The 16,393-nt window shown below is 36.5% G+C and overlaps 1 protein-coding gene and 1 pseudogene across 1 annotated transcript; both read right to left on the bottom strand.

The window, feature by feature from the left end:
* Positions 1–1,010: 1,010 nt before the first annotated feature.
* On the bottom strand, positions 1,011–5,125 carry LOC127623926 (hepatic sodium/bile acid cotransporter-like). Its single transcript, XM_052098508.1, has 5 exons — positions 4,737–5,125; positions 2,185–2,389; positions 1,881–2,059; positions 1,505–1,704; positions 1,011–1,347 (listed from the first exon to the last, which is right to left on the bottom strand). The coding sequence occupies exons 1-5, from the start codon at positions 5,123–5,125 to the stop codon at positions 1,292–1,294; spliced, it is 1,029 nt and encodes a 342-aa protein (XP_051954468.1). The 3' UTR covers positions 1,011–1,291.
* Positions 5,126–8,365: 3,240 nt separating this feature from the next.
* On the bottom strand, positions 8,366–16,354 carry LOC127623925 (hepatic sodium/bile acid cotransporter-like; annotated as a pseudogene).
* Positions 16,355–16,393: the final 39 nt, after the last annotated feature.

Genomic DNA, 16,393 nt, shown 5'->3' with positions numbered 1-16,393 from the left:
TTGTGGTATCCTGTAGGGCTTTGAAATAACTGAAATAATTTGGCAAAGTGATATGGAACGGTCATGCGGTTAAGACTGGAACTACTTCATATCCGTGCGTTTACTTGGAAAAACACGTTTACACCTTAGAACCAGGGGCGGTACTAGGATCATTGGACATTCAGGGCTCAGCTCAGACCAACTCAACACATTTTCCAAGACACACAAACCTCAAACTTTCTTCTTGCATGCACACATAGGCTACATGAGAACTGGAAAGATAGCTTATGAATACTGAATTGAGTCTGTATTTGGTGTTTTCAATACCATAGAAAGACAAATCATTCATTTATATATTACCCTAACTTTAAAATGTAATGTGTTTTCATATCAACTTGATACCCAAGCACTGGTGTTTATGACGTCACTACAAAATATGATTAAAACATTTGTGGCTTAAGCCCCGGTAGTCCAGCCCTGGAGACGCTCATGCTTAGAACATCCGTCAACAAATCAGAATCAAGCATTCAACAGACCTGTGATATATATATATATATATATATATATATATATATATATTTGTGTGATCTAGCTGGAGTCACTCAGCACGCCCTGGATAGTCATAGTCAGGGTCTTTACTCACTGAGCTACACAGCCCCCCCATTTAACATTATAGTAATGTTAAAAATAGGTTACCTATGCAGTACAGGTATTACTGCAACGTTCAAAGATTTGGCATTTAATTCTGTACTATACTGTAATTACCAAAACTCTTTATTCTTTATACAAAATTCTTATTCTTTATACTCTTACTTTATTCTGATTGGTCAACTAATATTCCCTGATAAACAGATATATATATATACATACACACACATCTATCAATGCAAAAAAAAAAAAAAAAAAGCAGGAACAGCACAAAAATTAAGAAATACCATAATATGCCTTAAATAAATGCATTCATGCCTAAATCCTAAAATGCAAAAGTCAAAGAAAATAGCTGTGCTGTTAAAAGTTTTAAATAAGCCCTTGCAAAATCCAAAACTGTTATAAAAGTACATCACAATGCTGAAAGCTTGCAAGGTTTGCAAGCACACACACATGGTTAAGAACATATATTCTAGACTGAGACTGTTTTGCATGATGCTGTCATTTCTGTTGTAGAAAGAAAATAGCATGCAACTTCCCTTACTAAGGCTGTGCCTCAGTATATATTAATTAATCCTTTTCTTTTGCCCCAGCATCCATACTGTACTATGGCCCCAAATTCCTCAAGCCCATTTCAACTTCTGAAACACCATATAGGTTCCCTTTAAATATCACCATTAATTTCTTCGGCCTCTCCTTCTGCTGTGTACATTTTTGTTTCTGTATGAGAACAGGGAAAAGGAGTTCATTTTAGGATTTATAATAAGGAATTACTAAATACATAGATTGATAGGTAGAATTGTAGTTTGAGACAGATGTAAATTGATCAATCCTCTCTCCAGAAATGCAATTTCATAACATTTCAGAGTCCATGTACCTTTTTGTGAAGATTTTAGTCTCTGAAAGCATCTGAACAGGATTATGAAGATAATGGCCTCAGCTGACTGCAGCAACATGTAGACAATGGGGAAGAGATATAGCTGACCAATGAGCTCAGAAGGAAAGGCCACCTTCAGGATTGTGGTACACAGCACGTTGTTCTGACAACCTACTTCCATAGCAATAGTCCGTCTGCAACTGATGAACAAAGGGCAAAGAACAAAAATTACAATTGCAGTGTGATTGAATGATAAATTAAGCTGGTTCATTATTTTGTGCCATTGTCCCTTGAGGACAGACAGACCTTTGTCTATTAATTATTTTGACAGAATTATTACATTACAGGCCTTGTTAGAATACCATGGCATACATACAATCCATTCATCTTGAACAGAGTCGACAGGATATATCCACATATGTATCCAGTCAGTGGCATCAATGCAGCTATGGCCATTTGTTGAGGAGAAGTCACAATGAAAACTGAGCCTCTGTCATTGACAGCACCCAGAATGCCCATGATAACACAAGAGAGGAGCATGATAGTCAACCCACCCTAAGAGCATAAAACAGGATAAATCACATGCTGGTATTTATCCTTTGTTATGGATTTTATCATCTTAAAAGTATGTAACCATTCTTGAAGTTACAAAAACTGTACAAGTACTGTAAATTACCCACTGTGGTGATTATCTTGGAATATTGTGGCGCATGATGTTTGATAAGGATGCCAATACTGCAAGGCACCAAGATCATCATCAGAGCTGAAGTGATGCCACTGTAAGGAACAATATTTTCCAAGTGTGAGAAACCATGGCAGTACAGATAGATCAGGAGAGGCATCATACCCAATGCCAGTGCTGTGGAACATGCAGTCATCAAAATACTGAGAAAGAAGAACAAAAAGAATTTCAGTTATGATGGAATTTCAATATCAGCAAGGACATAGTAGTATACACCAATCAGACACAACGTTAAAGTCACCTGCCTAATTTTGTATCGGTCTCCTTTGTGGAGCCAAAACCGTTCCAACCCTCATCTCAGAATAGCATTCTGAGATGCTATTCTTCTCACCACAATTGTACCGTGTAGTTGCCATATGTTACGATAGACTTTGTCAGTTCGAACCAGTCTGGCCATTCTCTGTTGACCTCTCTCATCAAGGAGTTTCCATCCGCAGAACTCCTGCTCGCTGGATGGTTTGTTTTGGCACCATTCAAAGTAAATTCTAGAGACTGTTGTGTATGAAAATCTCAGAAGATCAGCAGTTACAGAAACACTCAAACCAGTTCATCTGACACCAACAATCAAACATGCGCTTATCTAATCAGCCAATTGTGTGGTAGCAGTGCATAAAATAATTCAGATACAGGTCAGGCACTTCAGTTAATGTTCACATCAACCATCAGAATAGGGAAAAATGTGATCTCAGTGATTTAGACCATGGCATGATTGTTGGTGCCAGTTGGGCTGGTTGAGTAACTAAATGTAGCAACACTAACTTAAATGTAAATATTTTTCAGCAATGTGACAAAAAAGTGTAGCTTTTCCAGTAACAAGCTACTTTTTCAATGAGTAGAGACGTAGCATCACAAAATGCTACTTTTGTCACATTATATGGAGCGCAACACTTTGCTTAAATCCCATTCACTTTTTTCTGCAGAGAAAGATCCATTAATAAGAGAAAGGCGGCAAACAAAGTGCACCAAAACAGGGGAAAATTAAAAAGACACTGAAGTGAACTGAAGGTGAGGGGGAAAACATGAGGCAGTTCATGACAACAAGTAGATTTGGGAAGTCTATAGTTAAAAAAAACTTTTAGCAAAATATTTAGTTAATTGTGGCTGTTTATCACTGTTTTCAATTCAGACTTGCTGCAAACTTGCTGCAAATTTACAGCATATGTGCCACTCATTATTTTCACCTGAAATTGAGCAGGTTCACTGCTTTGGGGAAAAGCTCTGAATTTCTGGCAAGCATTTGTGGCGAATCACAAGCTTATTTGCATGTGTAAATAATGAGTAGGAAATTTGCGGTAAGTCTGCAGCAAGTTTGTCAGAACTCTATACTTTTTGTAAGGGTTAAGTTATAAGTAGCTTGTAGCTTCCCCATTGTGGTGAATGTAATCTTCACAAGCAGTCAAAGTGTGCAATAAATTATTCAGAATATATATGTTATGCATATTTCGCTGTCTTGCATAAGTACTGTCGCAGGTGCCCTGCGGTATTAGGTGTAGATTACATAATGTTCAACTGTATTATTTTCATTTGAATGTTTTGAATATGTCTGTATTCATGCAAAATAGCCCAGGTGCAGGACTTTGACATAGCACAAATTCCCATGCACAGTTGGCTATATAATCAAGAAATTAATGGGTCGGAAAAAAACATTTATTTGCTAATTATGTTGGCTTGAACAACATTTGTTTTTCTACAAACATATAACTTGTTTCAAAATCCCTAAACTGGGACCAGAATTGCTAACTCTAACTCCTCTTAAGGCTTTTAAGCTACATCCACCAAACTCTAGTGTGCTATATCTTATATGATTAGACATACAGCTTTTGCACAGCAAAAAGTCTGTCTGTCTGTCTATCTATCATCATCTGTCTGTCTGTCTGTCTGTCTGTCTGTCTATCTATCTATCTACCTATCTATCTATCTGTCTGTCTGTCTGCCTGTCTGTCCATCCATCCGTTTATCTATCTATCTACCTATCTATCTATCTATCTGTCTCTGTATCTGTCTGTCTGTCTGTCTGTCTATCTATCTTTGTAGCAAGCTGGCTGTTTGTCATGCTGTACTATCTGTATATCCATCAAACTTAAAAATGATCAAAACTAGTTTAAACTTTCAGACAAGGCTTTGTCATGCCTTCGTCAAAGTTAGTCATGCCAACATCAAAGTTAGTCTTGACTATCTACTGTAGTTTGAAACTGAAATCAAGACACGACTAAAAGTTGATTCAACTTCCTCGTTCTGTTCATGCCCTGTTTTTTGGCCCCATTATTTTTATTTTCATCAAACAATTAGCTAGAAATCCACTCTAAATTTTGATCACTATTTTAAAAATACTGCAGTTTTAGGATCTCAATTCCACTTCAATTAAAACGCTACAGTTCAGTTTTCGTCATAATCTCTGCAGTTTTGACAGTTTGTTAAATATCTCAATGACTTCTTGAGGTGAAGCTCTGTCAACTCAGTGAGTCTACGGCATGATATTTGAAGAATTACCTGAGGTTCATGTCCCCCTGGAGAGCCAGAGTAAAGATGTTTGAGAGGTTTCCTCCCGGGCAGCACCCACAAATTAAAACAGTGACACTTTCCATAGGACCTAACTGGAACAGCTTTGCCAGAATGAAGGCTGTGAGGGGCATTATTCCGAACTGAGCCACAAGTCCAATCGCCACCCCTTTGGGTCTGATAAAATGCTTCTTGATCTGTGAGATCTCCAGTGTGCATCCAAGAGACACCATGGTGATGAAAAGAACCACAGCCAAGCCCCATCTGGTAGCCAAGTCCCCAATGTAAGCTACTTGATTCTTATTTGGGATAGTGCCATTAAAATTACTGCCAAAGCTTGAAAAGTTGGATATAATGGTTTGATTGATGGTGACCACCATTTTTGAGATGGGAATCATAAGCTGTGAAATAGAAGAGGGACAAAGTGAACATGTCAAATATGAATAGTTTTCTATTTAATACAGTAAACAATACAAGCAACAACAAACACAATTTTCATAAAGACTTTGACTATATGAAAAGTTGTTTTCTGTGGAAACTTAAATACCTTTGATGCTTCAATTAATGTGAGTGATATATCCCAGACATGGGTTGGTCTAGAACATATTTTATAGGGTGGAAAGGAGGTGGCATGTGTATTATGAGGGGTGGCAACACCAAGGCAAATAACCATGCATAATTCTTGTGGATTAACATAATATACCAAGCTTCACTGCAACAAGAATGTTGTAGTTAATTAATAGAAGTCAATATCAAATTACAAATCCCCATTAATTTGTGATACTATTGCTTTCCAAAGAGAGTAATCACAATAATCATTAAACAGATTCAAATTAAAATTAAACAACAAAATGTCACTCTCCAGAGCACGAAGACATTGTCAGTGTTCCTTAGCTTGACATGGCGCAAGTGATCACATATTTTACTCCAGTAAATATTTCTCAGAGTAGGTGGTAGGTTTATTTTTTAAACGTATATATCAATATACATTGAAGTCTTGGCTACAAAAAAAACAACAACAATATTTTCACTGTTATTGCCCAGGAAAAAAAGATGCACTTCACTCTCATTGATCTTTTTTCCACGCTATAAGGGGTAAGTTGTCACAGTGGAACCTGCCATTAAACCAGTGCCATAGGTTCATGTGAACGTCCCCATAAGAATTATTTTAGAGGGTTTTTAACTAGGTGTTTGATACAAAATCATTGCTGGAGAAAACACGCATTTGTGTAATTACACATTTAACACAAAATCATTTAATTTCTTAAGTAGAGCCTTTGTGACAACTTCCCCATGTGACAGTTAGCCCTGGTCTCCTTTTATCAGAACAATTTCTCTTCAATAATTATATCCTTTTACAAAAATAATAAAAAAATATGAATAATATATTATTGGTAACCTAAAGTCAACAAATAGATAAAACGTATTAAGCATAATTGGCGTAGGAGCTGATTAATGCAGAAACACGGTACAAAAAGAAACAAACTACATGATTTATAGGGGTGTAAAACTCATTTAAAATTGGTGAGTTCCCCCATCTGTCATTTATACCTTCCTCAGGGTCCCCCTCGATCCTTTTCACCTTCGGGACAGCAATCGCTCTAGCAAATTAGAAATATATTAAAGCTATACTTAATGTATGAATTATTAATGTCTTTGCATTATATTTCAAAACATCAAAGTGCCATATATATTTAAAGCAATATACTGTAGCTCAAAACATTTGTTGTCCAAATAATTTTTTCTTCTCCCCTTTTCTCCCCAATTTTATTGCACAATTCCTAATGCGCTCTAAGTCCTCGTGGTGGCGTAATGACTCAATCCGGGTGGCGGAGGACGAATCTGAGACCGTCAATCGTGCATCTTATCAAGTGGCTTGAGCGCGTTTCCAAGGAGACGTAGCGCATCTGGAGGCTTCACGCTATTCTCCGCGGCATCCACGCACATCTCACCCCAATGAGAGCAAACCACATTAAAGCAACCACAAGGAGGTTACCCCATGTGACTCTACCATCCCTAGAAACCAGGCCAATTCGGTTGCTTAGGAGACCTGGCTGTGGAGTCACTCAGCACACCCTGGATACGAACTCGTGACTCCAGGTGTAGTAGTCAGGCCAGGCCACCTTAGTTGACTACAAATTAAGTATTTGTGCACTTTAGGCTTGTAAAAAGTTAGTGGAACATGTCCCTAGTTAATGTGATAAACTGCACCTATGGATAGGACTAGTGGTCGACCGAAATGGGTTTTTAAATGGCCGATGCCGATATCCAGAGAGCAGAGTGGCCGAAAATCCAATACAATATCGATATATCACACAATTCAATATAGTAAATAAATTATTTATTTATTAGTGCTTATTTAGCACTATATTTACTCAATTTCACTCAAAACTACAAAAATAATATTGTATTTTAAATGGTAGATAGAAGTTTCTTCTGATTTCTCTTCAGTCATCAAATTGTAGTAATTTATTTGCACATTAATACATTGTTATTATATAAGAAAGAAGGAAATAACAGTACACACAGTAGTCCAACAACCATGGATGGCATGTCCAGATTAGCAAACGCATTACTAAAAAATACAGAATCAAACCAACTTTACATACTGTGCATAGTGAAAAATACATTTACTTGTTGCAATGCAACTACATTTTTATTTATTTTTTTAAATAGGAATAACATCATGTGAAAAATAAGATTACAATAATAAAGGGATCCACATTAAAATTCTAAAATACAGTACAGTCCAAAATAAGAAAGCATATATAAATCAAAACCTTACACATAAATTCCTCTAATTAATGATTTTGTAAAGCATTGCTAACAAAAACTCAAATTCAGTGTCCCAGTTAAGACGAAGAGATAGCACATTTGAACAATAAAGCTAGTTCTATAGTACATATTTATTGTGATCAGAGGTATTATTGCAACTGTTTAAAGCATTTGAACAAAAATATATTTTAGCTTTGAAATTTGAGTTAATCATTAATATACTTGAAACATAAAATTAGTTTCAGTTACAAACATTTATTAATTCTGCAAAAACCTCAAGACTGGAGTCAATGTTCTTCTCTTGGTCATATTTTGTCCCAAAATCCTCAAGCCCTTCACAACTGCACAAGCTCTATTCTGCTCTGCAAATTAAAACAGTATCTACATATATATATATATATATATATATATATATATATATATATATATATATATATATATATATATATATATATATATATATATATACTGTATATACATATAATGGAAATCATGTCTTTTTATTTGTCCTGTAAGAGACAGGTTTGGCTGAGATATGCTTAGATGAGACTATTGTTCATATTTGCCTGGGCAATCAAAAAGTTTTGATGCCATTTTAGTGTTTGTGTAGTTACTACAGTTTGGCTTTTTATGGCAGTATGGGGGTCCCCTCAAATATCAGTTAGAGGGCAGATTCGTTTCTTCAGCTGCTCATTCCTCTGCTGTGTACACCTTTGTTTCTGTATAAGAAGAGATTGAATACTTCATTTTAGGATTTGCCTTATTTTATGGAATTATAAATGATCAATTTATTTAATTTACTCCATTACAGAATGTTGCAATGGAGTTCATGGAGTCCGTGTTCCTTATGGGGATGATCTTAGTCTCTGAAGAAATTTGAACAGGATAATGAAGATAATGGCCTCAACTATTTGAAACACTATGTAGATGACAGGGAAGAGATATAGCTGTCGAATGAGCTCTGCTGGAAAGGCCACCTTAAGGATTGTGACACACAGCTGGATGTTCTGACAACCTACTTCCACAGCAATAGTCCGTCTGCAAATGTGGAACAAAATATGGAATATAAACTAATTTTGCAGTGTGATAACAATAAATAAACAATAACTGTAAATTATTTTTGTGCTCTTGTCTTGTCCTATGAGAATGAATTGTATTTGATTTTAAAGACATACTGCATTTCAGGCTTTACAGTTAGAGCATCATATGTTTGTTATACATACGACACGTTTATGTTGAACAGAGTCGACAGGATATATCCACAAATGTATCCATTCAGTGGCATCAGTGCAGCTGTGGCTATAAGTCGAGGAGATGTCACTTTGAAAATTGTGCCTCTGTCAGTTACACAAACCAGAATACAGATGATAACAAACAAGATCAGCATGATAGTCAGCCCAACCTAGAATAAAGCAGGAAAATACAAAAAGAGGAATGTCTGTTTAAAATAATCATGCTGATAGCATGTGCCCACAGGATTTATCCTGTATTATGGCTTATCATTGAAAAAGTGTGACAGTATCCATGCTTGAATTTGCAAATACACATATTCTGCACCTTTGTTATGATCTTGGAATACTATGGCACACAGTAGTTGATCAGGATGCCAATACCACAGGGCACCAGGAACAAGATCAAGGCTACAGTGATGCCAGTGTAAGCGTATGGAACAGCACTTTCCAGGTTTGAGAAACCTTGGCAGTATAGATAGAGCAACAGAGGCATCATACCCAAAGCCAATACTGTGGAACAAGTACGGTAGTCAACAATAAGAATATGTTTTAAAGGGTTGGTATGAGTCAACAAGAATCATCTGAATCACTGTGTATGCTCTTCTCATGACTCTGCTTGTAGTTTTGTTACTTATTTGCACTGAGCTGCACTGAAAATTTTAAAATGAGATATATCTGAGCTGAAAATACCATTGTTTTAATGCAGGATATTTCACAATGTTGTTTCACTCGACTATTTTATATTCAACTATATAATAATTGAGTTGAAGTTTTTCCTTTATGAAAGGTAAGATAAGACATTTAAATAATTTACTTTATTACACGGCTCTGAAATATGTGATTCTGATTGGTCAGTTTCTTCATTCTGCAGTCCAATATTTTTTTTATAATGACCATTTTGCTTTTCTCCACAAAAATTAACTGAATGTGTTATGGTGTTAACTACAAAAATTTGTCATAATATTAATAATTTTAAGCTTTTGATAGCTCTAATTAGGTCATCATTTTGTTTCATGGGTTTACCAAAGAAAAATCAAAATCTTTCCAATACCCCCCTAGATCCTGGGCCTGCAACCCCTGGGGTATGAGTTTAATACAGCAATATTACTGATAGTCACTGACCATCAGAAATGTTGATTGAAAATGATTTGATGTAAATCCATGACAAAATTTGATATTTTGCAACAGTCTCATCTCAATGAGGTCAATCGAGTCTATGGCACGATATTTGAAGTCTCAAGAATTACCTGAGGTTCATGTTCCCCTGGAGAGCCAGAGTAAAGATGTTGGAGAGGTTTCCTCCTGGGCAGCACCCACAAATTAACACAGTGACACTTTCCATAGGACCTAACTGGAACAGCTTTGCCAGAATGAAGGCTGTGAGGGGCATTATTCCAAACTGAGCCACAACTGCAATCGCCACCCCTTTGGGTCTGATAAGATGCTTCTTGATCTTTGAGATCTCCAGTGTGCATCCAAGAGACACCATGGTGATGAAAAGAATGACTATTAAGGCAAAACGGATGAACACATCGTCATTATAAGTGAATTTCAAGTCATTTGGGACAGTGGTGTTTACATTACTGTCAAAGCTTGAAAAGATCTATTTTTTTTATATAACCCGCAAAAAAACAGGACCGCCAATTTTTACAAGTGACTTTATGAATGAAACAGGCCAAAAGTCAGTTATAATAAGCGGACCTGACAACACTGAACAGGTGAATCCCTGCAAGGTGCATCCTCACCATCAACATATAGTATAAGCCAGTTAACCAAGCTTTTACATGTTGTAATTATAGGATATATAGTTGACAAAAAGGTGTTCAGACACGGAAGGCCATATCCAAAATGTGCAATTAGGCAAAGAAATGTGTTTTGCTGCAGTTTCCTTCAGAATCAAAAAACATCAGGGGTGTAACTGCTGGGAGGGCAGTGTGGCAATCTGCCCCAGGTGAAAGGGGGCCCACGACAGCCGACCAAAAAGGAATGATAAAAACAGTTTGTGTTTGGTTTTCTTTTTCATTTCTTGAAAAAAATGTTTTATGCTTAAACAACTTCACTACTTAAAAGTCAAACAAAAAGAAAAATACATGTGTAAATTGTCCATTTCGGTACAAATTAAAAAATAACATCAGCTCTGGTGATACAGGGTAGCAACAACTTCTGTTGCCTAAAACATGTATTGACGATGACCAGTCTCATATCAGTCAAATCCAGATGTTGCATGCTTTTGTATTGTTTAGTGCATATGTATATTTTTTGTTTATTTATTTATTCAGTTTATTCATTTTTATTTTATTTTTTTAATAAAGCATTTTTTTGTACTTCTGGTCACAATTATCTTGTTCTTAAAAACAAGAATACTCTGTTTTGAGTTCCATACTTAAATTCTCCTGACAACAGAGATGTGACGCTTTCTACTGTACAATATAAGAAATGACTCCATTGTGACATGTATAGATGCTAACATATAGAAACAGCTTAAAAGGTTTAAGGGACAAAACATTTGAATAGTTGCTCAGGGGAAAGACAAGAAACCAGTTTTTTCTCTCACTTGTCCACTTACTCTTTGTTTTCTGAGAATAGATCCACTGAACTGCATCTAAGGTAGGTTTAAGGGTTTTCACAGAATTTTCACAGCATTTATGTTACTTTTTACACATTCTCTAAAACAATTTAAGAATTTATTGTATGTTGGATTACATAAGAAACATACTCTTTATATTCATTATATTTGACACTTTCACCTTGTCTCTTTTCTATTTTACAGCTTTTAGTAAACATATAAAACAGTCAGTTTTAGACTTGCTGGTGCTTGACTCCCAGAGCACAATTCATTGACACTAACCACTAATCACACCTGTCAAATATCTCGTTCAAGATCTATTGAAAAGACATTAGTTTTAGAGGCTACTGGATTTGATGGATTATTTTCTCTTATTTTGGGCTCGTTTTTCCAAATAAGGTACCTAGTTTCTCTGGCAAAGAGAACACTGTAACTGGTATATCACCTACAGTTGGCATAGAGCACTGTCAATTAAAAAAAAACAAAAAAATGACCAACCTTTCTTTTATTTCATTCTTATCAGTGATCATTTGGAAAGGAGGCAGTGGAATGCAGGAACCGGAACAAAAATACAGTTTCTGCTCAGAATGGTCCGATATGAAAATGTATGTTTTAGTCCCTAGTAATTAAGGCTAAAAATTATAAGGCTTGTCAGACCATATTCTCAGCTTGAATTTTTAAAACTACAAACACTAATCTGTATATAAGCGGGTGGGTATCATAAGGGTATGCACCATTTGCTGAAGTCTAAATACAGTGTAAGTTCGTTATTGTCTTGCATCATCTTATGGGGCTTATTTTGCAATAATGACCAGCTGACTATGCATTATACTGCTTACTACACTGCTACCGATTAATAAATGGACATGAAAGTTTCTGAAATATTTGGAAATATTTTTCGTTGAAATTATGTTATTATGTGAGAAGAAAGAAATCGAGGAGTCTCTTGAAACAGTTGAATTCCACCTCCCGTTTGTGTTCTAGATTTTTTATAGGGAAAATGACAGATTTTTTATTCTACTTATTACAAAACTAAAATTTATTTGAGGTGAAATTATTTTATTAGTTTACTTGTAGAGATTGCAGAGTGATACATGAAGTCACTTAATCTCAGATGTGCAGTTGGTTGTTATTCAGAAATATCAGACCACCAGATGGCGCGATTGACCAATCAGATTGAAATATTTCTGAGAGCCTTGTTGGTTATGTAGATTCATGGTTTCTTTGCTTCTATTGGTAAATAAATAACCAGGAAATGACAGGTCATTCCTGATATTCAGAGCTGTTACCGATCACACGCATACATGAGCAACAGAAATTAAAGTTCATCCTTTCTTATGATCCATATTTCAGAGCTAATGCTCTGTTAAATCTGCGCATACATGTGATTTGATTCTCGTGTTCTTGCTCTGTTCTTATCTGCTGTGCCAGTGCAACTCACATCCTTCACACTACAGCATGATGTCTGTCTCAGTCAGATCTGCAAGAAAACGTTTTGTATGCTTTGAGTCAATAAATATAAAAGATATATACAATGTCTGACTCAATAACAGAGTCAATAAAATGTCTTAACCAATATTCCAAATTCAAAAAACATTGTCTTCATTTTGGATTTTGAACACTTATAGCAGCTTGATTACAACACTTCTACTGGAAGGAGATTAGTATTAAATAAATATTCTGGGTTCAGTACAAGTTAAGCTCAATCAACAGCTTTTGTGGCATAATGTTAATTACCACATCTTTTGTTTTAAAAAAGAAAAAATGTAGGTTACAATGAGGCACTTACAATGGAAGTGAATGGGGACAATGAAAGTGAATGTGGCCAATACATTTTGGAGGGTTTACTGGCAGAAATATTAAGCTTGCAATTTTATAAAATCACTTTCATGAATTTTACCTGTTAAAACTCATGTATTATTTACCTACAGTGAGGAAAATAAGTATTTGAACACCCTGCTATTTTGCAAGTTCTCCCACTTAGAAATCATGGAGGGGTCTGAAATTGTCATCGTAGGTGCATGTCCACTGTGAGAGACATAATCTAAAAAAAATAATCCAGAAATCACAATGTATGATTTTTTTACTATTTATTTGAATGATACAGCTGCAAATAAGTATTTGAACACCTGAGAAAATCAATGTTAATATTTGGTACAGTAGCCTTTGTTTGCAATTACAGAGGTCAAACGTTTCCTGTAGTTTTCACCAGGTTTGCACACACTGCAGGAGGGATTTTGGCCCACTCCTCCACACAGATCTTCTCTAGATCAGTCAGGTTTCTGGGCTGTCGCTGAGAAACACGGAGTTTGAGCTCCCTCCAAAGATTCTCTATTGGGTTTAGGTCTGGAGACTGGCTAGGCCACGGCAGAACCTTGATATGCTTCTTACAGAGCCACTCCTTGGTTATCCTGGCTGTGTGCTTCGGGTCATTGTCATGTTGGAAGACCCAGCCTCGACCCATCTTCAATGCTCTAACTGAGGGAAGGAGGTTGTTCCCCAAAATCTCACAATACATGGCCCCGATCATCCTCTCCTTAATACAGTGCAGTCAGCCCTGTCCCATGTGCAGAAAAACACCCCCAAAGCATGATGCTACCACCCCCATGCTTCACAGTAGGGATGGTGTTCTTGGGATGGTACTCATCATTCTTCTTCCTCCAAACACGGTTAGTGGAATTATGACCAAAAAGTTCTATTTTGGTCTCATCTGACCACATGACTTTCTCCCATGACTCCTCTGGATCATCCAAATGGTCATTGGCAAACTTAAGACGGGCCTTGACATGTGCTGGTTTAAGCAGGGGAACCTTCCATGCCATGCATGATTTCAAACTAAAACGTCTTAGTGTATTACCAACAGTAACCTTGTAAACGGTGGTCCCAGCTCTGTTCAGGTCATTGACCAGCTCCTCCTGTGTAGTTCTGGGCTGATTTCTCACCTTTCTTAGGATCATTGAGACCCCACGAGGTGAGATCTTGCATGGAGCCCCAGTCCGAGGGAGATTGACAGTCATGTTTAGCTTCTTCCATTTTCTAATGATTGCTCCAACAGTGGACCTTTTTTCACCAAGCTGCTTGGCAATTTCCCCGTAGCCCTTTTCAGCCTTGTGGAGGTGTACAATTTTGTCTCTAGTGTCTTTGGACAGCTCTTTGGTCTTGGCCATGTTAGTAGTTGGATTCTTACTGATTGTATGGGGTGGACAGGTGTCTTTATGCAGCTATCGACCTCAAACAGGTGCATCTAATTTAGGATAATAAATGGAGTGGAGGTGGACATTTTAAAGGCAGACTAACAGGTCTTTGAGGGTCAGAATTCTAGCTGATAGACAGGTGTTCAAATACTTATTTGCAGCTGTATCATGCAAATAAATAGTTAAAAAATCATACATTGTGATTTCTGGATTTTTTTTTTTAGATTATGTCTCTCACAGTGGACATGCACCTACGATGACAATTTCAGACCCCTCCATGATTTCCAAGTGGGAGAACTTGCAAAATAGCAGGGTGTTCAAATACTTATTTTCCTCACTGTATAAACTGGTTTAAAATGACATTTTTACAGTCATTTTAGAGATTTAGGGTTTGTTGACAGAATCGTCATGGCAACGAAGTTGTACATTTGGCTATAACTTTACACAGAAAAGGTAAGTAAGCAATTTTATCACACTAAAAACATGTTTACGTGCATATACTTTATGTCTTGTGGCTATATTTTTGAAACGGTGAGTATTTTAACATTCGAAAATTGGCTCCCATTCACTTCCATTGTAAATGCCTCACTGTGACCTTGATTTTTTTGCTTTTTTAAAGAAAAGGAGTCAAAACAGATTTTGTGGTAATCAACATTATGCCACAAATTCTGTTGATTGAGCTTAACTTGTACTGCACCCTGAATATTCCTTTAAGATATGTTTTCAATGTTCTTTAAAGCAATAAAAAAATGCATAGTAGTGATGAGTCAAGATAACTTAGATATGCCATAATAATGTAGTAAACACATAGCCTATGTCTGATTTGTTAACATTTGAACATCAGCCCTATTCACAAATAAAGGTCTCAAAGGAATATTCTGGGTTCAATAAAAGTTTATTGTAATTGGTATATGTCTCATCACTGTCATGACTGCTATGTTGCTCGGAACTGCACACAAGAATTTCACCTACTGTTGCACTTGTGTATATGGTTGAGTGACAATAAAGTGATTTGATTTGATTCATAATGTCAATTACCACAAAAAATATATATATATTTGTCCCTCCTGGGTTACAGTGTGGCACTTGGAAGTGATAAGGGCCAAGCCGTAAATGTTCAGGTACTCACTTCAAAAGTAAAGCCACAAAACATAAACAATATGTGTGTTAACATGATTTTAGTGTGATAAAATAATTTACTAACCTTTTCTGTGTAAAGTTATTGCTAATTATACAACTTTGTTTGCCTGACGATGTAATGTCAACAAACCCTAAAACAGCTGTAAAAAATGTCAATTTAAACAACTTGACATGAGTTTAACAGAAGAATTAATGTAAGTGATTTTATAAAATTCTATGACTATGGTCTGTGACTAATACTATAAAGTATATGGATGAAGTCTCACGCTCAGTCTGTGAGTATCTACGCTCACATTCAGTCAGGCTGCAACTGGCATAGCATAAGGGGGCACTTTCTCCATTCTGTTCCTGAATCAGTACAGCTCTTATACCTACAGTGCTCACATCTGCAATGACCTTGGTAGGCACTTTCTTGTCAAAGTAAGTGAGGGTTCCAGCTTCAGCTAGCTTTTGTTTCAAGGCTTGGAATGGTTGTCTTTGTTCCGGGCCAAATGTAAACTGAGTGTCTTTCTTTGTCAATCTCCTCAGTGGTTCTGTGACTGAAGCAAATTGTGAGATAAACCAACTGCTATATCCCACAAGACCCAAGAAACTTTTTATTTCTGACGCATTCTCTTGTTCTCTGGCCTCGACCACAGCTTGGACCCTCTCAGCTGTTGGGCCAATTTCCTTTTCTGAAAGAAGCATTCCCATGAACCCCATGCTTGTTCATATTGTACTGACATTTTTCCCCATTGAGTG

Source organism: Xyrauchen texanus, chromosome 30 (assembly GCF_025860055.1).
Source record: "Xyrauchen texanus isolate HMW12.3.18 chromosome 30, RBS_HiC_50CHRs, whole genome shotgun sequence".
In the NCBI taxonomy this organism is placed as follows: Eukaryota; Metazoa; Chordata; class Actinopteri; order Cypriniformes; family Catostomidae; genus Xyrauchen; species Xyrauchen texanus.
This window is presented reverse-complemented; position numbering and strand designations above follow the sequence as displayed.